Source organism: Pelophylax lessonae, assembly GCF_965119305.1.
Source record: "Pelophylax lessonae genome assembly, chromosome: 10".
Taxonomy (NCBI): domain Eukaryota; kingdom Metazoa; phylum Chordata; class Amphibia; order Anura; family Ranidae; genus Pelophylax; species Pelophylax lessonae.
The window spans coordinates 68634850-68657028 of NC_138777.1; the positions used below are offsets into that span (position 1 = coordinate 68634850).

Genomic DNA, 22179 nt, shown 5'->3' on the forward strand with positions numbered 1-22179 from the left:
TTTCAAAGTAAATTTTTTTGGCAGACATACACTTTAAATAATTTTACTGCACAAAAAGACAATATAATACCCAATTGTTTGGTAAACTATAAAAAGATGCTAGGAAAAGTAAAAAGATACCAAACATGTCACTTTAAATTTGCATACACCCGTGGAATTGCAACAAGCTACGGTTCTTAAAAATCTCCATAGGCTTTTACGGGTCACCAGTTTAGGAAGTCTACTGCTAAAATTATAGCACTTACTATACCGTTTGCGGTGATATCTCACATGTGGTGCTAACACTGTTTACATATGCGTGCAGGACCTTTGCATACGTTTACCATTGCACGCGAGTACGGTGAGGGCGTTTGGGACACACAAAATGATTATTATTTTTTTCTTTTTACACAGTCTCTAATTTTTTTATCAATTTTATTGCTATTACAAGAAATGACCAACACCCTTTGTGATAGCATGTGCAGTGACAGGTTCTCTTTACCGAGACATCTGGGGTCTATTAGACCACCGGATCTCTCCTCGGCCCTTAAAAGCATCGGATTAATCTGAGATCAGTTTGATCAGATGCTTGCACAAGCCAGTAACAGCTTGTGGACATCTAAACGAAACACGAAGTGACAAAATCCTGGTAGCTTCTGGTTTCTTAGATCATGAATACAATACAAAACAATCAAAATCTTTATAATAGTAGTTAAAACCATTAAAGTGAAATGCCATATCATTAACATAACACATATAATGAACATACAAGTAAAACTACGAACTGGCATAGCAGATCAACGCGTTTTGCAAATCTAGTTGCTTCCTCAGGATTCAAACCAATATCCAAAATGCGATAAAGATGCACAAAAACAGTAACACATAGTAGATAACCCAAAATAAAAAGAAAGCTCCTTATATTTCACATTTGATACAGCATTATATTACAGTCACTTTTTTTTGCACAGTGAGGGTTACACTGTACAATGCCTGTAATATTCTGTATCAAATGTGAAATATGAGGAGTTTTCTTGTTCATTATTTTGTGTTAGTGTTTTCTACTATTTATTATTGTTTTAATATAGCCATATCGCTCTTTGAATAACGGTGTGTGGATCCTGAGAAAGCAACTCGATTTGTAAAACACGTCAATCTTCAACCCCACATTTGTAATTGTAGTTATGTGTTCATCACATGGGTAATATTAATGATATGGCATTTCATTTTTAATGTCTAACTATTGTACTAAACACTTTTTTGCTTTAATTATTTTTTTGTATTCTACATTCATGTAGAGGCACAAAGTTTCATTTATACTAGTCTTTCATTTATGATTTAGTGAGAGAATGCGGTTTAAAATTGGTTGTAATTAGAAATGGTGCCATAAAAGGAAGTTGGGGCAGATTTATCCACGATTGTTCAAATTATCTGAAAGATCTCCTGAGAAACAGAGAACACGACTCCCAGCTGGATGCTTCCTTTGAAGTCACAAATTTCAGGGTAATTGCCAGGAAATCAGCAGGTAAGGGTGAAAAATATAGATGGATTCCAGAACGACAGATAACCTGTCCATGGTGAGGAGGAAGGAGAGAAAAAAAAAGACTGAGCGGTGGGTACAGCTGGGATAAAGTTTTAGATAACTTGTCCTATTATATGGTTAATGGTGGAATATTTTATATATATATATATATATATATATATATATATATATATATATATATACACACACATATATACACATTTTATATAAATATATTTATTTTATATATAGAAAAGATTTGCAGAACTTAGCACCTGATGTTTTTAGGCTCCTGGAATGCTTTGAGGATTTTTAATGGTAGTGTCTGCAGCTAATGCCTGGGTTCAGTGTTCAATCTTAAATTTTGAGCTTTAAATACTAGAAGTGGAGGAGATTTTTCTGTGCAGTTTGACTCCCTGGTGCACCTTGTAATGTAATTTGACAGTTCCAAATCGCATGACACAGTCACACCCCACTGCCAGCAATGGAACTGTTCATGTTGTGATTATGAAAAAAGGTTCCTGCACTTTGTTTTACAGATTTAATTTCAACTTGCATGAACTTTTGTAGTATGAAGTGTGCAGGCTGCAATGAAATCGGCAGTGCAAATCACAATGGTGTGCGGCTTTGAAATCTCGTTGAAGTAGCACGATTTCAAAGCCACACTGGTGTGAACGAGGGCTTACTTCATGACTTGCACCCGTCTGTAGGCGGAGGCGCACATTAGAATTCATTCTAGGAAGAAGAGACAACACATTTTGTTCCTTTACAAAATCCACACTTCAAACATGCCACCCTACGGTAGGCCAACACCTGTCTTCTAGCTGAACAGGTTAAAGCAACAGCTTACAAATAAATCACAAAGGATCCTGTTAGATGACATTTTAATGAATGTCTACACAAATGTAATCAGGTAAAAGGAGCTTACATTCAAAATTACACATCTGAAATATTGCAGAAGAGTTCAGATCTAAAAACTTTGAGGTAAGTGTGCGGGAAATGCTTGTCCTATGCACATTGGGTCAGTGGTTTACAAAGAACTTTAAAATACACACATTTTTGGTGTGTTTAGTGATGAAATGTGCACATTGGTAAATATTACCAGTTTACTTTTCTCATGTAGAATCCACTTTTACATTTCATTTTTGGGTGGACTGGGCCAGGATGAATCTCAGTGAATGGTCTTTCTGAGGACTGTTAGGTCATTCCTTGGGGGTCAAAACAAACCAAAAAAAAAAAAACAAATCTCTAGAGCACTGTATAACCTTGTAAGTTTAACCCAGTCAAGGGTGAATGGATATGGGACCCTCACTAGCTGTAAATACCCAAAGACTTAGAGACCTTGTTGCAACATAAAAAAAATGGAGGTAAAAGCACAGAAAAGGAGTATTTTAATTGCTTACTGGTAGCTTTCTACAAACTATTTTTTATTCAATTGCAGTGTGTATTAGAACTTGCTAGAAAATTTGACTACTAACCTCGCGCCCCCCTTCCCCCCTTCCCTCCTACTTCCTTGCGCATATTAGCCCTCTCTTCTGCTGGGTGTCCAAGTACTCCACCATCACTCCCTTACATACCCCTTTATGTAGTTGCTGTGGGAGGGGTGAAGTGCAAACACAGGGTGTAACTCTGCAGATCCAGCAGGATCCAAACATCACAACCAAAATGGAACCTAGCAGAAGCCCCGGGGCTTTTCAAGGTCTACACAAGCATTGTTAAATACACAATCTTTTAGACGTTTTGTTCTTGAAATTGATGGCTTGGTGACAGGGTCTCTAAGATGGTTGCTTGAAGCTGAAGATTAGTTAAAGGGGGAAAGAACTAACCTACAGAGCGTCAGGTGTTCAGTAGCAGGAAGAGGACAGGGCAGCCCTGCAGTGAAAAGGTCTACAGAATCCAGCAGTCTGCACATCATAGGACATACTTCATTACAGGTCAGTTATGCAACTAGACCTCTAGGGCAGTAGTCTCCAAACTATGGCCCGAGGGCTGGATGTGGCTCTTTGCTTGTTTTTATCTAGCCCTTGGGGCATTATTACACCCCCCCCCCCACTGCCAACAGTGGGGCATAGCTACTGCCACCAACAATGGGGCACTATTCCACCCATTGATACCAACGATGGGGCACTATTCCACCCATTGATACCAACGATGGGGCACTATTCCACCCATTGATACCAACGATGGGGCACTATTCCACCCATTGATACCAACGATGGGGCACTATTCCTCCTACCGACAACCATGATAAGGATCTATTCCTTCCACCGATCCCAACAATGGGGCACTATTCCTTCCTCCTAATACCAACGATGGGGCATTGTTTACTCTCACTGGCCACAGTCCAGCCCCCATAAAGCACAAATGAAAGAAAACTAGCCCTTTGTTTAGGAAGTTTGGAGACCCCTGCTAGAGGAAAAAAAAAATCCAGAGGCAACTATCCCATGCATTGCCGCATCTTTCTACACAAATACTGTAGCCCCTGACTTATTAGGACACTTACCTATCCAGGGATCCAGCGATGTTGGCACGCCAGCCAATTTTCGGATCGGCTTCACAGCCGGTTCCCTATTGCTTATGCACGAAGCGCTCTGTACTTTAGAACTGGCCCAGCAGCAGAGTAAGGAGGCCAAACTTCCGAGGGACCTCAGTAGGGTCTAACAGAAGTGGGAATGGGTACCTGTCAAAACCGGTACCCATCCCACTCCCTCCCCCTGAAAGATGCCAAATGTGGCACAAGAAGGAGGAAGAAGATAAGCGGAGCTTCCACTTTTGGTTGGAACTCCGCTTTTAAAATGTAATGCCTTACCTCATATGTTTGCAATTAGATCAAATTTTTTTTTTAACTTTTTCAATTAATTTTATTCTAAGCCCTGGACCACAATTGCATTATAAGTTGCACCCTATTGCCAGCAATGGAACCATTCAAATTGTTGCGACTTTTTGGGGATCTCATTGCGACTTGCATAGACGCCTGTTAAATGAAGCTGCAATGAAATTGGAGGTGCAAATTGCATGAAGTAGTATGATTTCAAAGCAGCACAGGTGTGAACCAGGGCAAAAGTGTGTGAGTGTATATATATATATATATATATATATATATATATATATATATATATATATACACACACATATATACAACAATTTGTTTTACGAACATTTAAAGGGTTTGTTACCCATAAAAAAAAAAAAAAGTCCATCCTGTTCCCTTAAAGTATGTTCTACAGCACAGTGCTTGTGCTATGTCATTTGTTGGCCCTCTCTATCACCTAAAAAACCTGGCTGATCCTCCCTGGCTCTGCCCGTGCCCCTGTAAACTGACCACGGTTTATCATGGCTGCTGAGCCCTGACAGCGTGGTCAGTTTACATGCCTCCATCATCCGCAGCTCTCCTCTCTCCTGTGTCTTCCTCCCCCACCACCTGCTGAAATAACTGTTAAGGAGTTAAATAATTATCTTTGTTTCCTTAGCCTGTGTGCCTCTGTCTCGGTTTTATATAAATAAAAATGCTGTATATACAGGATTTCAGTGTGCTGATCTGCTCACTCTTTCTTCTCCCAAGTGACGTCAGCAGGTAAATCTCGGCTGCGCCCCTTGCAGCTGTCAGACGGGGAGAGGAAAGAGGCGGCCGGTCACGTGATCACCGAGCCACACACTGAAAACAGGTGTTCACAGCATTAAAAACGCAGACAGAGGCACATTGGCTTAGGAGACAGAGGACTATACAGAGTCATGCCAAGTGGCTTAATAACCGCTTTAATACAGAGTTCAATGATTTAGGCCTCCAATCATTATGGAGTTTTCTAAGACAACATAGCAAAAGCCATGCAGTTTTTAGTTATTGAAAATCTGTACCGGTTACATTGAACAGGCTGGTGGGGAGGGAGGAGAAGTCATTGCTCTGACTCAGTTGAGTGTGTGTAAATTTCAGCTTTAGCTCTGTAAACAGCCCTTTTATCTTCACGTGAAAAGGAAGCCTAGAGCTCCACCTGCTGGCTGTATATAAAACACAAAATAATCTAATGCAATGTTATATTAACCTAACCAGAAAGGAAATGTATAAACTTTTCAAAGACTACATTTCCATAGCTTTGCAAATGTAAAAGAAATCTGCTTTAAATAGTGTTATTAATGTAAAATAAACCTGCCTTATGTAAATAAAATGTATTAATGCATGTTAATTATGTGTAAATTGTAACACAGCTATGAGCTCATTACAGATGAAGGCTCTGCTTCCTGCTAAACCCTGGTTGTCCTTTAAAACATCTCACAAGGTTAATCTTTGCAAGTTTGGTATGACTCCTTGGAACCAATGCAGTCCCTGTGTTTATTTTTGAATCTGATGGAAATCTGATGGAAAAGGTGCGGTTTTGAATTTCTCAGTTTGCCAAGAACAATGCAACTAATGGCTTACAACATTTCTGGCAAGATCATAAGTTTTTTTTTTTTTTTTTAACTTGTCAAACAGATAAAATGCATTCAAAGGTATATCCAGAAGAAAATGGACCAAATAAGAGAAGTTCATTGCTAGAGTTTAGATACTCCAAGTCTCGATCAAGGCAAAGCCTTAAAGACGTGACTTTGGGTAGGTGCAGCTGTAGGAATGGCAATATGCCTTTTTATTTGCTCAATTATCCATAAAACATGCCAACACCGTTTTTTTGTAGATTTTTAAAAAAAATTTTGGCTGGCAATGCTTTTACTTCCCGCTGACGACTCATCTGTTGTTAAGGATGCGATGGCCGGCTTCCTAGCCCGTTCCTTAAAAACCAGCTATTGTAAGCGTTTGTGGTACAATCTTAACAAGCCAAAAGCGCTTGTCAACCGCGCCGCAAACATGCATAGGGCATTTGGGAGAGCGTTTTTAATGCTCATTAAACGCATATCAACCGCACCTAATAACGTGCATTAATGCTATAAGTGCATTTGATAAGTGTCAGTATTTTGAGCTAGTATGAACAAACCTTTACACAGTACGAATCTAACCCGTTTCCATGCGAGATTCAAACCATGTATGGGCAGGCTGAATGTACCCAGGTTGATCGATCAATCAACTTGGATACGACTAGCCTGCAGAATTTTGGATGCGATTATTGCAGGCGGCTGTTATAGCCGCTAGCAATAATCACTGTCTTTTCCCAGCAGGTATGGCTTCCCCTGCCAGGAGAACACAAAGGCTTGGTGGGAGGAATTCCCCTGTCAACACTGTGTTGATGGGGGAATTGAGCAAATTTCTCTCTGCTCCTGCTCTGCTCCGTCTATGGCCGACAAGTGGAAAGGCCTGAATCCAAATATTTGCATTCTAGCAACCCTACATCTTCATTTACCCATAGAAAAAATACTGAAACCAAGCATATAAAACGTAAAACAACAAAACCTACTGCAAGGTAAGCACTGCAATATTACCCAAAACATATGCTCAGTGAAATGAACACTATATTTATCAAATTGTTTTAGAAAACGTGACTGTCCATCTGAGTTTAAACTTCAGTTTACTAATATATACTTTAAATTGCCCCGAATTTTAAGCTCGGCAGTGGCAGCTGCCATCTTACTGTCCCAAAAGAGCATTTTAGTGGCCAATAAGGGCACGTCTATTTGACAAGCTGCAGGTGAGTGGGTGGGACTTGAGGCAGGGATCTGAAGTCTCCAGTAACAAAAGTTAAACAGAAATTAATAGACACTATGGGGGTGATTTATTAAAGTCTATGCACTGCAAGTGCAGTTGCTCTGGATAGGAGGGAAACATGCAAGGAAAATAAAAAAACAAAATGCATTTTTGCTTGCACATTATTGGATGATAGAAATCATCAGAGCTTCCTCTCAGATCTAGTGATCTCAGATCACTTGCAATGCACAGACCATTTGCCTTTAGTAAATCAACCCCATTGTGTCTGATCATATTTGGGACTTTTAAGTAACTTTAAAATGACTAAGCTGGGTTCACATGTGTATACATCCAAACAAGGAGTATAAAGTTAAGGCTACATTACATACCTGCAATAAAATACAACCGGTTTGAAAAAAAAAAAAAAAAACACACATTACTCTAAAAAGACCATCTTTCACCACCATATAGTTTGTAGCAGTCATGTTTGTAAGCCAAAAACCTAACCTACCTAACACCATCTTTAAAAATGCCCCTAACCTATGCTGCCTAGCCTGTATCCAGTCACAAGATCCCCTGGGTTAGTGAGCGGCTGCTGCAGGGGAGAGCAATGAGCGCTCCACAATGGCTGTGAATTCTAGGAGCCATCACATCATCTACAACCACCCATGGTCCAGCCGTGGCCTGCACACCCTTCTCTCCTCTGTAGCAGCTGCTGACTGACACAGGGAAGATGGGGCTGTGGGTCACATGACCAGACTTCTATTTTAACAATCCAACAGGAACCAATGGAATGGTAATACCATAATGAATATCCATAATAATCTGCTTCCTGGTGGATTACCAAGTACAATATATTACCAAAGTTATTGGGACGCCTGCCTTTACACGGACATGAACTTAATGGCATCCCATTCTTAGTCCGTAGGGTTCAATATTGAGTTGATCCACCCTTTGCAAGGGTGGGCCAACGCTTCTGGGAAGGCTGTCCAGTTTAGGAGTGTGTCAATGAGAATGTTTGACCATTCTTCCAGAAGCACATTTGTGAGGTCAGGCACTGATGTGGCCGAAAAGTCTGGCTCACACAGTCTGCACTCAAATTAATTCCAAAGGTGTTCTATCGGGTTGAGGTCAGGACTCTGTACAGGCCAGTCAAGTTCCTCCACCCCAAACACACTCATTCATGTCTTTTCAAAAACACTCAGCTTACAAAATGGCTGCTAGGAATCAATTTCAAACATACTAAAAGCCCTAAAACTGACAAACACTAAAAACTCAAATTTTTTGTTCAGTATTAGCGGTTACACTTAAGAAATGTTCTATTAAATGAAATGGACTCCCCATTAAAAAAATCCAAAAAAATATCACCATTTTCCATAAATAGAACCAAAATACACAACTCCACTGGTTACGGATTATTTAAATTATTTGCTAAATGTAAAATGTTTAGTTCATCAGTTACTGTACAAAATAGGCAAGTCAGCGCGGTGCAGATCAGCAGGCCTGACCTTCAAGTTCCAGTTTCCATTCCAAACGGACAATAGAAAAAAAAAAATGAACGGGCAAAGAAAGAGTTTTACAGGTTTCATTTTTAAATAGCAGAAGTATCCAATAAAATAAAATATAAAAAGTACAATTCACGTTCAGTAACGGTGGGTAAGTTGGAAAGACGCAGCGTGGGGTAGTTGGTATGGTAAAACTCATTGGTTTTTCGGTTTGGGCAAGTTCGTTTCGGCATTTGCATCACCGTTTCTCTGTAATGTATCATCCTCCACTCTGTACTCTTGTCTCTGCCGACAGATTTCTTTGTAGCGTAGTGTAATGTCTCTGCAAAAAACAAGAAACAGTAATAGTGACAAGACTTTAAAAGAGACCTCCAGGCAAATAACTTTCATGGCTTGTGTAGAAGGGCTTTGTTTTATGTGCTTGAATGTCACTTAAAAGTATATAAGTGTCACTAGCACAATGCAACCCCCCAACAAAGGTATATTTATAATGTCACAGGAGAAAATGCAATGTTTTGGGGCCAAGGAGGGAACCTTTTATCTAGACAACAGAAACAATGAAGGGGTCCTTATACAGCCTAAAATGTTGCATTTTTTTCTTTGACGGAATGGATCAGTGATGGCGAACCTTGGCACCAAAGAAATTTTAGAACTATATTTCCCATGATGCTCAACCTCACTGCAGAGTGCATGAGCATCATAGGAAATGTAGTTCCAAAACATCTGGAGTGCCAAGGTTCGCCATCACTGGAATAGATGGTCTTTTGTTGAGCAATTCTGGTGTTCTGGTGACACGTGAATACTCTGGAATATATGGGTAAGGCACCAACCATTTCTCCGCCACTTCAGCATCAGCTTCAGATATAGTGTCTCTAGTCTACACTGTATGGTATCTCAAGTTTGGCTGGTTGCAGCTCACTTTCATCACAACTCTGCAGACCTCCCTGTACTAAACCTGTATTGGGGATGGCTGTTCTGAGGCTGTAGTTGACCACTTACCTGCCTGCTCCTAGTTTTCTGTTAAATGTAAACTGAGCTGTGCGTGCTCAGCTCAACGTGCATTCCGAAAACACTCCGGATGTGCCAAAATAACTGACTCCCGTGTGCATGCGCAGGATATATTCCCCCACACTGGCTAATCAAGAGGCTAAAAGCCTGGCACCCCAAGGAAGAGATGACCACAGCCAGCAAGGGACATAACTGCCGTATGGCTAGAGGATGGAGGAAAGTATATTTGGAAGTTTAGTTCCGCTGAAATGTGTGGCACTTATAATTTCACACAATATGGGTGTTCAGTGCAGGGTGAACATCAATATTGAACAAGCCATGTACATTGTTGTGGCACACCAAACAGTTTGCAACAGAAGAGTTAAAGGAGAAGTTCACCTTTTGTAACATGTTAAGACCCATATAACAGGTGACATATGCACAAGTCCCCAATTCGCTGTTTTAACAGCTAGTGGTTAGCTTATATAGCTATAGTGTGGTCAGCAAGTGGTTAAGCAGCTCCATCTAATCATGCAAGGCCAACTGAAAGCTCTGCTCAAGAACCCAAGATTGTATCTTTAGTTCTGATAAGCTTTTGAAAAAATTACAAAGTATTAGGAATTGCTATGCCACATAAATGAAATCGGTAAATTGAGCAATAGTAAAATAAATTATAATTTATCATAAATATACATAAGCAATCATACTGCATGTCACACATTTTTATGTATATATATATATATATATATATATATATATATATATATATATATATATATATACACATACACACACTGTACTGTACACAGTACTAGTGTACTGTATACAAAAAAAAAAAAAATATATATATATATATATATATATATATATATATATATATATATACATACATACATACACACACAACCTCAAATTAAAGAAACACTTTTTAATCAGAGTATAGCATCAAGTCAAGTAAATTCTTGGGATACTAATCTTGTTGGTTAAGTAGCAGAGGGATTTGTTAATCAGTTTCAGCTGCTTTGGTGGTAATGAAATTAACGGGTGCACTAGATGGGCAACAATGAGACAACCTCAAAAACAGGAATGGTTTTACACGCGAATGCCACTGACATTTTTTTCCCTACTCCTCTTTTCTAACTGCTTTTCACTAGTTTTGCATTTGGCTAGGGTCAGTGCCATCACTGGTAACCATGAGGCCATACCTGGACCCTATAAGAGGTTTGCACAGGCAGTCCAACTCCTCCAGGATGGCACATCACCAACATGCCATTGCTAGAATGTTTGCTGTGTAAACCAAGAGCATAGAGGAGATTACAGGAGACAGGCAGTTACTCTAGGAGAGCTGGACAGGGCTGTAGAAGGTCCTTAACCCATCAACTGGGCCAGTATCTGTTCCTTTGAGCAAGGAGGAACAGGATGGGAACTGTCTAACAAAATGACCTCCAGCAGGCCACTGGTGTGAATGTCTCTGACCAAACATCAGAAACAGACTTCAGGAGTGTGGCCTGAGGGCCCGACGTCCACTAGTGGGCCCTGTGCTCACTGCTCAGCACCATGGACCTCGATTGGCATATTCCATTGAACACCAGAATTGGCAGGTCCTGGGTTCTTCCTGGTGCACGACAATGCCCGACCTCATGTGGCGAGAGTATGTAGTGGGTTCCTGGAGGATGAAGGAATTGATGCCATTGAATGGCCCCCATGCTCGCCTGACCTAAATCCAATAGAATACCTCTGAAGCATTATGTTTTGGTCCATCCGATGCCACCAGGTTGCACCTAGGTCTGTTCAGGAGCTCAGTGATGCCCTGGTCCAGATCTGGGAGGAAAAACCCCAGGACACCATCCATCTCATTAGGAGCATGCCCCAACATTGTCAGGCATGCATACAAGCACATGGGGACCATACAAACTACTGAGCACTATTAGGAGTTGCTGCAATGAAATTTCAGCAAAATGGACTAGCCTGCTGCATAATTTTTCCACTTTGATTTTCGTGGTGTCCTTGAATTCAGCTATATTATCTGTAGGTTGATCATTTTCATCAAACGATGTGGCATACTTTTGTTCCTAACACATTACCCAGTCCATATAAGTATAGATATCCAGCATGATCCCCATTGAGATCTGATGTGTTTTCAAAGTGTTCCTTTCGTTTTTTTGAGATATATATATATATATAATTTTTTTTTTTTTTTTACAAATAAAGAAAACGTGAAAAGATTGGGTACCCAAGGAAAAATACAATATTTCTTCTTGTAATACATCGGCAGATTTTCAAGTACCACAGCTTACGTCCTGTGAAAAGTAAATTCTTTATGATCACATATTCCATCTTACAACATCTTATGAAAATTGTCACATTCATGCATCTAACTCCACCCTCTCGTGGCCAAAAGTAGTACTGCACTAAACAAATGTTCTCTGTGTTTTAAAGTAGTTGTAAAGGCTTACGTTTTTTTTCTTTTTTACCTTACAGTGGTTATAAATCTCAGACATGAAATCTGAAAAAGAAAACCCACCCATTTTTATACTGTTTATTTGGCTCTCTGCTGTCCGATTCCTCTGCTACCCGCAGGAATCACTTCTAAACCGTTTTTCCTGACACCAAGAGCTAAAAAAGGTGACAGGGAAGGGATCTCCAGCACACAGCTTGTGATTGACAGCCTCAACTCTTGTGTGCTGTGTGGAGGAGGGGCGTGGTCCTTTGCCTCCAATCAGCTCTTAGAGCTTTTGCACAGTGTAACTGTAGCTCCCCGCCCCCGCTTTGCGAGTGTGAAAAATCCTTTTCATCTCTGAGTTTTACAAGGAAGTACAGGACAGACGGCTGCAGATAAACAGCTACAACTTATGTAGGAAGATTTGTTTAGACTATCACCTGAGACCAGTCACCTCACTGGGTATATGTAAGGATTTATAACCACTTTAATGAATTCTCTGCATTAAAGTAAAAAATGTTCAGCTCCCCCCCAGCCCCCAATATACTTACCTGAGCCCAAACTCGATTCAGCGCTGTGTCTGAGAACAGCAGCGCTGCTTTCTCCTCATTGGACACAGAGGCAGCAGTGGGAGCCATTGGCTCCTGCTGCTGTCAAACAAATCCAGTGAGGAAGAAGTGGGGGGCAGGGCTAAGCCGCACGGTGTGTGACCCCAGTCCAGCTTGGGATCGAACCCACATGTACCAACAAAGAAAGCAGCTTCCTATGGTGGCGCACGGAGAGGAGGCGGTTCCATGGGCATCAGTGGGGGGACCCTAAAAGTGGACGATTGGGCCGCTCTGTGGAAAACCATTGCACAGAGCAGATAAGTATGATCTTTTTAACTAAACAAACATTTTCAGACCACAGATTAGGCAACCAGCAAGGGAAAGCCTAAGGAGTAATGCTGAGAGGGGTCCTACATGTCTTCCACTGTAGGAAGTGTGCACAATGCTTCCCACACAGCATCATGAAATCCTAATCAATCGTTTATGCATTTTTTAATGTGTGAAACTTGCTCAGGCCAGTTCTCTTACCTGATAAAGAAACGCCATGCCGTCCACAGGAGGACAAGAACTATACCCAGAATCCAACACTGCGTTACGTAGAATGGTAGGGGTAGTGTTATGGTGTATGGATCATATTTTACCACTATGAGGAACTCTGTGACTGTGATAGCAGCCACCATCCATGCCTGCTGGCCCAACTTTTTGTGGAACTTCCTGAAATCAAGAGATTGAAAACGTTTAGGTGAAACTTTTATGACCATACAGAATCTAACAATTAGAAAAAAAAAAACAAAAAAGGTATTGCAAGGAACTTAAATTACGAAAAGCAAACCGGCAGCGCGCATTGATGTGCAAATATTCAGGTGCCATCCCACCTGCTCCTGGAGCTCACCATATCAGAATGACCCCCTGTAAAGAAAAAAGTCTAAAACGCACTTGATAATCTCTTCATGAAATCAAACTTGCATCCACTGTATAAACTCTGTATAAAAGATTAATAGCTCACTGACAAATCAGCACGTTCTTCTACCAGCATATAGCTGTAAAATGGTCAGGAAAGAGAAAAGAATCTAGTAGTGCAATAAATATATTATACAAATCAAGCCTAAAACCACACATGCAATCCCATATGTATACAGAACTTTACCAAGCTAGAACCAGATCACAGCCACCATCTTGATCTCCAATGCCCCACTCAGTATCAGGCTTGTACAAAAATGTCTAGAGTCCCCTCTGACACGTTTCGTCACCTAGACTTCATCAGTGGCAGCTCTGATGAAGCTCAGTTGACATAATGCATAGAAACCTATTACGCTATGAGAAGATCTTTTCTCTTTCCTGAGCATTGCACACTATGATGGTACAAAAACATGCTGATTTGTCTGTGGGATATCCATCAATACAGAGTTTAAGACCATAGAAAGAAGCAAATTAAATTCTTTAGAGAGGAGATTATGAAATAGGTGGACATTTTGAGGATGCAGTGAGTGCCATTCCAGTAGGTGATGGAATTGCACCTGAAGTTCTAGGTGTTGCCCATCATTGGGATTATTTTGCTTGATTTATATACTACTTTTAACAATGTGTGCTACCAAATGTTTTCTTCATTTGAGTATCTTTTGTTAAGGTACTTCACACATATTTAAGGAATTTATGAACATTAAACAGTAGTACAGTAGCATCATGTTACTATATTTATTAGCCGTTTACACTGATTATTTCAGAAATTGGTTTAAGGCTTGGTTCACACTTGTGTGTGGGTGCCATTAATCCTGACTGCACGCTGCATGCACTCAAAATTGCTCCCACACTGGGCAACACACTGCACTTGCGATTTCTGTGCAGGCTGCAATCAAACAAAGGAGCAGGGACCAATTTCCTGCGTTTTCAAAAGGAACGGCACCTCATTCAAATGACAATTAAATGCAGAGCTGCACAAGTGTGAACCAAGTTGTCCATCCTCTACTAGTGCATCGTTATTCTGTACATACATTACCATAGTATTAAAACCCAAGTCTACAGCAATGCACTACTTTTCTCAAGGTACCGGGTTTGGGGCTGAATTGAGGCCTGCAATGGGACCGATGTATGGGACCTGTTAAACTTTCAGTGCGAAATAGAAATACAATTTTTATTATTACAGGTCAAGAATTGTGAACTTTGAGGCCCCCATTGACCTTGCTACATATTGAGTCAAAACTCTTTCAGTTTGAAACACACATTGCGTCCATTGTTTGAGATGGTTTTGTTTGCCTGTACGTTGAGATGAGAAGCTGTGCCATCTACCCCCGAAAGGAAATTGTGTTGGTTAAACTTTGAATAAGAGAAACCAGAAAGATCATAAAACTTTGTTCGGCCATGAGACATTTATCACACAATGGGCGAAACTCAATTTCGGGATAACACCTGTGTTCAATCACCTACCAGCAAATAAGCCATTGTCTAAATCATGAGAGGACAAACAAAACTGTTTGGACAAAGACTAGAATCTGTTATTTATTTACCTAAACACAAACAGGGGGGATAAAGTTGTTGAAATCTACACGGAGTCACATAAACATTGTCACTTAGATTGATGAGAACTGCAAATCTCAAAATGAATTTCAGAAAATCATAAATTGATATCTTTGCCCCATCATATACAAAAGGTGTTATGGAACTATGATGTTATGACAACCTCCTACTGAGAAGTACATTATATTCTATCATATAGTAGTGTCAAAGGGTCAGAAATTTCGCCCATATTTTATAATCCAGTCCCCATATCATGAATGTACTGTTAACATAATAATGCCTAAATGGATAATATTCTGATCAGAAGTAACCATGTATAGGACAAGTTACATATACAAGCTGTTGTGTATCAATATATATATAACCGTATATTTTTCGATATAATTCTTACTGCTACTAATTGAAGTCTTGGGTTAAAGAGTAAAATCCAATATATATATATTACATAAGAGATATTAAATATGAGAATGGTGGTATCCAGATTAATCTTTATTCAGATACCTGGTGGATTAAATGGGCGTCATAGATGAGAGCATGATTACATTTTATGTTTTTTTTATAATAGTCTTAAATGGAGAGATTTTTATTTAATTTTAATATACTGGTTAACCAAGAGGTGTCACCCTATGACATCACCAGTTAATGAATAAGATGTTCCAACCAATAGGAATAATGTTCCTCCCACTGGGTTTGGCTTATGATAATTTTTACTGCCCTTTTGTTCAACACAAAATAAAAAGAAACCAGAGATGTAATAGGGGACACAACACAACACAACACACATCATATCCTGCCCAATATACATCACACTTACAACATACACACTACTAACAGCCATGCACAGACTCATCTACACAGACGACTCCATTTCAATCTGCCATGTATCTGAACCTTTGAGGGACGCCAAACAAAGCTCCTCCCTAATTGGCCACCATCTTGGAAATGCAGCCATCTTAAAGGAACCTGGTAACTACTACTCTAAGCTAAGCGGCCATTTTAAATATGGTAATTATGCCTTGCTGTTATTTGATTATCATTCAATATTGTTTATGTACTTCCTTAAATGTTTTACATTTCGTATTTAAAGGGTAACGAAAGTACAATCCCAGCCGTATAAACCATATGTAGATTTTTCTCTAAAGAGATGATTTTTGTTTTTATAACATTTTTAATATCAGATTAAGCGCATTATTTGCGATTTTACGTCTTCCGTTTTGCATGGCTTATTCTCACTTCATCTGCAGTGGAATGACTTTCGGCCATGTGATTCGCAGACTATTGTGGTCTGATTATATAGAATATTAATTTATGGTTCATACTACACCTGGGAAATACATAATCTTGCTTTATTTTACTTTCATCGTTTAGCTAAATATCACATTGCATTTATCGTTTTAAGTTTGTATCTTATGTAAGGTTATCTCTTTGTGTCACTCAAGTATGATCATTTATGGTGAAAATATGTCTTGCGAATAAATATTCTTATATATATATTCCCTATTGTAGACTGTTTCACTAAGATTGGTATATGCTTTTAAAAAGAAATTAACTGATAAAAAAAGAACTCGGGAAAATTATTGTGGTATATTATTGGAGGTCTGAACAAAATTGATTGGGTTTTTCTTAGTTATTAAATTATTTGCCGTAATCGGCTGGAGGCACTGCGTCATAATTTTATTGATAGTTCAGACACCGCCTTTTAGTAATAAATTAAAAATAGTCAAATTTTATACCAAAACGCACAACATATTAAATGGAGTTGCACTGCTGAGATATCATTGATTTCTTACATATGCCAATCATAATTTTGATCATGGTGACATAATTAATAACTTTGCAAAAAAAAAAAAAAAAAAAGAGAATTTTTTTTAATAATTTTTTTTTTAATTATTTAATTGTGAATATTAATAGTAATGCCCTAAAATGTCTACATAAGGTAAGGTTCACGCTGCCAACTCTGGCTAGATGTTAATCCCACAGCCCCAGTAGATTCGGCACAGATCTAGAATATGTAGAGACACCTCTCTGAGTCTAAAATGGTGGTGTATGTATAGGCTAGTTGGAGTCATACCAAAATCCTCAGAAAAAGTCGGGCTGAAAATGGGCACCAGACGTGGGTAGGGGAAAACCTGATGTATGAACTCACCGAAAGCTTCTCTAACCCCAAAGACGTCAGTAAGCGTGATCACATACTTTTAGAATCATGGCCAATCTTACTGTATCTCTGTGAGGAACTGCACCATAAGGCTCAGCAAAAAGGAATTTAGTAAAGTTCTAATCTCCACTCCAAATAATAAGAAGTGAGATAAGGAACCTCCTTGAGCAGGTGAAAGTGACCTCTATTGGGACACATAAGTTAAGAGGATGTAGCGTGAAACTGCAGGAAAAAGTAGAACTGTGGCAGAAGTTTTATTAAGAAAGCTGTAATATAAGCAACCATTTGAAAGAACAATGTAAACGATTAATGCAATAAGTAGGAAGTTTTGAGCAAGGAAAAATGTTTTTTTTTTAATAGCGGAAGTTGCCGAGTAACCAGTAGTTAAAAATTAAGTTGCCGAGTAACCAGCAGTGGAAAATTTATAAATAAATAAATAAAAATAAAAATGTAACAGTTCCAGTAAGGACAGGAATTCATAAATAAATAAATAGGAAAGTTCAAAAAGGTTATGGTGTCCATACAAAAGGGTACTGCTTATCAGTCCTGCATTATAAATAAAATGAAGTAATTAATTAGACCCAGATATGACTCCCAGTCTGATGGTCATGACCCAGATAAGGGGGGGAGAGTCAGGCAAAGAGTCCACGTCCTACCCCAGCCATATTCCTAAGATAGGAGGGCAGAAATTGGGCAGCCATACATAACTAGGTATGAGTCATATCAGGTCACCGCAAAAAGACTAGCACCCCTAAAAAGATACCATACACCTCCAGAATTTAAGAAGTTTGTTTTAAAAAGAGTACTGTCCCGAGTTTTATTAAGAAAGGGTCCTTAGATATTACTAATCATCTTGAGGCCTACGAAAACAGCCTGTGTTGTGCCTCAAGGATGTAATTTAAAAGTCGGCCCACACATAAAAAAAAAAAAAAAAAAAACCCTTACCGCTGCTAGAGCTGCTATATATAATTTAAAATGTACACAGCACCAAAGCCCACTGAATTTTTGCTGTACTGTACTCAAAAGTGCCTAACACCCTTCCATGGAGGAGCCTGAGTACAACCATCCAGAATTTAAAACCCTGTGCTTTGAGGCATCGGCCAGGTACATAAAAATAAGTTTGGCCAGGGACTACAAGTTGGGGTGTTCACTGGAATGGTTGGCAAAAGAGAGCGACAATTTGCACTCTATCCAACAGACCAGTGAACCTAAGAAAGGCGTGAGCCTGTCACCAAAATTGTGGCAGAAACACACCTTTCTCCTCAACCTTAACACTAAAAAAAAAATAAATAAATAAAAATAAAAAGGAGCAAGATTTTATACTGGATACCTCAAGGAGGACACCGGACACCCCACAAATAAGGAGGGGGGAACAGAGGCCATTTTAGGATTTCTTTCCAAGGGGACAGGACCCAAGGGTTCAAAGAATCTCCAGGGAGCATCCCCAAAGAGCCCAATTCACCCTTGAGGATGGAAATCCTCGCTATGCCAAATATCCTCAACAAAAGGGGGGACCCCACAAATAAATAGGGATTTGCCCCATCTTAGGGCTCCCCAAAATCATCGGGAAGATGGAGACATTAAGGCCCAGACCCCGCCAGAACCGAGCAAATGGTTCTGATAGGGATCTGTCCCATCTGTCTGTACCCGAGAGACATAGGCACCGCCGGAGGCGGAGCCAAATATAAAAAAAAAAAAAAGCCAATAATTCTATTTCTGAAAAGGTTTTTCAGCAGAATAGATGCCAAGGTGGATCGGATGATCACTTGGTTCACTCAGGGCACTGTAGCCCGAACTAAAATAATTCCTCTTTAGGAACAAATCTTGTGGCCAGCCAAAGGCCACAAAATCCTTAAATGCCCAAATAGCAAGGGATCAGAGGGACACACTGAATGGATGCATAGGAGACAGAGGTTCTAACACCATTTTATCCCCAGGTCACAGTATTGAGGATCCTGAAAATCCCTGTCAGGGGGATCTTGGTTGTTAGATAATAACTACTCTCCTATTTTTCAGTGGTCACTTCATCCCTCTGACTCAAACAGGTCGCTCAAAGCGGGCACATTTCGAAAAATCGCCAATGGCGGTGATACAAGGAGGATCAAACCCTAATGACGTAATGAAGTCAAGAGGTTAAAGGTGGTATTACGGTAACCAAGAAGAATCCTCAATGTCAGGTAGTTTTGTTGCCTACCATGAATTGCATTGATGCCCCAAAGGGGGGATATTATATATTTTTTTTCCTCCCAAGTAGAAGGTAAATTCTAACAAAATAGTATATCACTGTTCAATTGTTCAATGTGTGGTATCCATGGTGATGAATACGTCCCCATGTTAATGAGCCCCAGAAGTCAGTCTCCCCTGGGAAGGGTTGCATATATAGTCTCACCGCCCATGGTGGTCAGATAAAAGGCTGATCACACGATGGACTAAAAGGAGGACTCTGAGGAAGCTCAGGATACCAACCTCACATTGAAATTTCAACTAAAAGTTATGGCTGAAAACTGTATGTATCATTTTCTCATGGAATCCATTTCCCTTTATAGGACTAAGAGATCCAGGAAGTAAGCAGGAAACCGAGAGTCTGATGTGTCTGAGACACCCAAAGGGGGGTACAGTGTGAAGGACCCGGGATACCCCTGATGGCCGGTCTACCAAGACGAACCCGTCAAGACAGCCAAAGGCAAAAGTGCCCGGAGAAATCCACATTCCACTGGCCAACAGATGATAACCCTTGGATCCACACCTCACTCGGAGTCACCATGCTTGTTTACTGAAGTCACTACACCTACTTGCAGGTGTCTACACCCCATTCAACTATTCCATACCTATCTACAAAGCTGTCAAAGTCCGATTTAAGCCCTATTTCTTCAAGAGTCTGCCTTGGAAAAATGTTTCAAATGGCTACGGCATTTTTTCACACTTTTTCCAAGGAGGGGGGATTTGTTAAACTTTCAGTGCGAAATAGAAATACAATTTTTATTATTACAGGTCAAGAATTGTGAACTTTGAGGCCCCCATTGACCTTGCTACATATTGAGTCAAAACTCTTTCAGTTTGAAACACACATTGCGTCCATTGTTTGAGATGGTTTTGTTTGCCTGTACGTTGAGATGAGAAGCTGTGCCATCTACCCCCGAAAGGAAATTGTGTTGGTTAAACTTTGAATAAGAGAAACCAGAAAGATCATAAAACTTTGTTCGGCCATGAGACATTTATCACACAATGGGCGAAACTCAATTTCGGGATAACACCTGTGTTCAATCACCTACCAGCAAATAAGCCATTGTCTAAATCATGAGAGGACAAACAAAACTGTTTGGACAAAGACTAGAATCTGTTATTTATTTACCTAAACACAAACAGGGGGGATAAAGTTGTTGAAATCTACACGGAGTCACATAAACATTGTCACTTAGATTGATGAGAACTGCAAATCTCAAAATGAATTTCAGAAAATCATAAATTGATATCTTTGCCCCATCATATACAAAAGGTGTTATGGAACTATGATGTTATGACAACCTCCTACTGAGAAGTACATTATATTCTATCATATAGTAGTGTCAAAGGGTCAGAAATTTCGCCCATATTTTATAATCCAGTCCCCATATCATGAATGTACTGTTAACATAATAATGCCTAAATGGATAATATTCTGATCAGAAGTAACCATGTATAGGACAAGTTACATATACAAGCTGTTGTGTATCAATATATATATAACCGTATATTTTTCGATATAATTCTTACTGCTACTAATTGAAGTCTTGGGTTAAAGAGTAAAATCCAATATATATATATTACATAAGAGATATTAAATATGAGAATGGTGGTATCCAGATTAATCTTTATTCAGATACCTGGTGGATTAAATGGGCGTCATAGATGAGAGCATGATTACATTTTATGTTTTTTTTATAATAGTCTTAAATGGAGAGATTTTTATTTAATTTTAATATACTGGTTAACCAAGAGGTGTCACCCTATGACATCACCAGTTAATGAATAAGATGTTCCAACCAATAGGAATAATGTTCCTCCCACTGGGTTTGGCTTATGATAATTTTTACTGCCCTTTTGTTCAACACAAAATAAAAAGAAACCAGAGATGTAATAGGGGACACAACACAACACAACACACATCATATCCTGCCCAATATACATCACACTTACAACATACACACTACTAACAGCCATGCACAGACTCATCTACACAGACGACTCCATTTCAATCTGCCATGTATCTGAACCTTTGAGGGACGCCAAACAAAGCTCCTCCCTAATTGGCCACCATCTTGGAAATGCAGCCATCTTAAAGGAACCTGGTAACTACTACTCTAAGCTAAGCGGCCATTTTAAATATGGTAATTATGCCTTGCTGTTATTTGATTATCATTCAATATTGTTTATGTACTTCCTTAAATGTTTTACATTTCGTATTTAAAGGGTAACGAAAGTACAATCCCAGCCGTATAAACCATATGTAGATTTTTCTCTAAAGAGATGATTTTTGTTTTTATAACATTTTTAATATCAGATTAAGCGCATTATTTGCGATTTTACGTCTTCCGTTTTGCATGGCTTATTCTCACTTCATCTGCAGTGGAATGACTTTCGGCCATGTGATTCGCAGACTATTGTGGTCTGATTATATAGAATATTAATTTATGGTTCATACTACACCTGGGAAATACATAATCTTGCTTTATTTTACTTTCATCGTTTAGCTAAATATCACATTGCATTTATCGTTTTAAGTTTGTATCTTATGTAAGGTTATCTCTTTGTGTCACTCAAGTATGATCATTTATGGTGAAAATATGTCTTGCGAATAAATATTCTTATATATATATTCCCTATTGTAGACTGTTTCACTAAGATTGGTATATGCTTTTAAAAAGAAATTAACTGATAAAAAAAG

The 22179-nt window shown here is 39.3% G+C and overlaps 1 protein-coding gene across 2 annotated transcripts in view; it reads right to left on the reverse strand.

Annotated features, from left to right (window-relative positions):
* Positions 1-8514: 8514 nt before the first annotated feature.
* The window catches only part of PTDSS2 (phosphatidylserine synthase 2), a 167191-nt gene continuing 153526 nt past the window's right edge, over positions 8515-22179 (reverse strand). For both annotated transcript variants that reach the window (XM_082270392.1, XM_082270393.1), the window contains 2 exons: positions 13115-13300; positions 8515-8933 (listed from right to left, as the gene is read on the reverse strand). In XM_082270392.1, the coding sequence (XP_082126518.1) occupies positions 8807-8933; positions 13115-13300 (313 nt within the window). In that variant the 3' untranslated portion in view covers positions 8515-8806. The remainder of the gene's footprint in view (positions 8934-13114; positions 13301-22179) is intronic.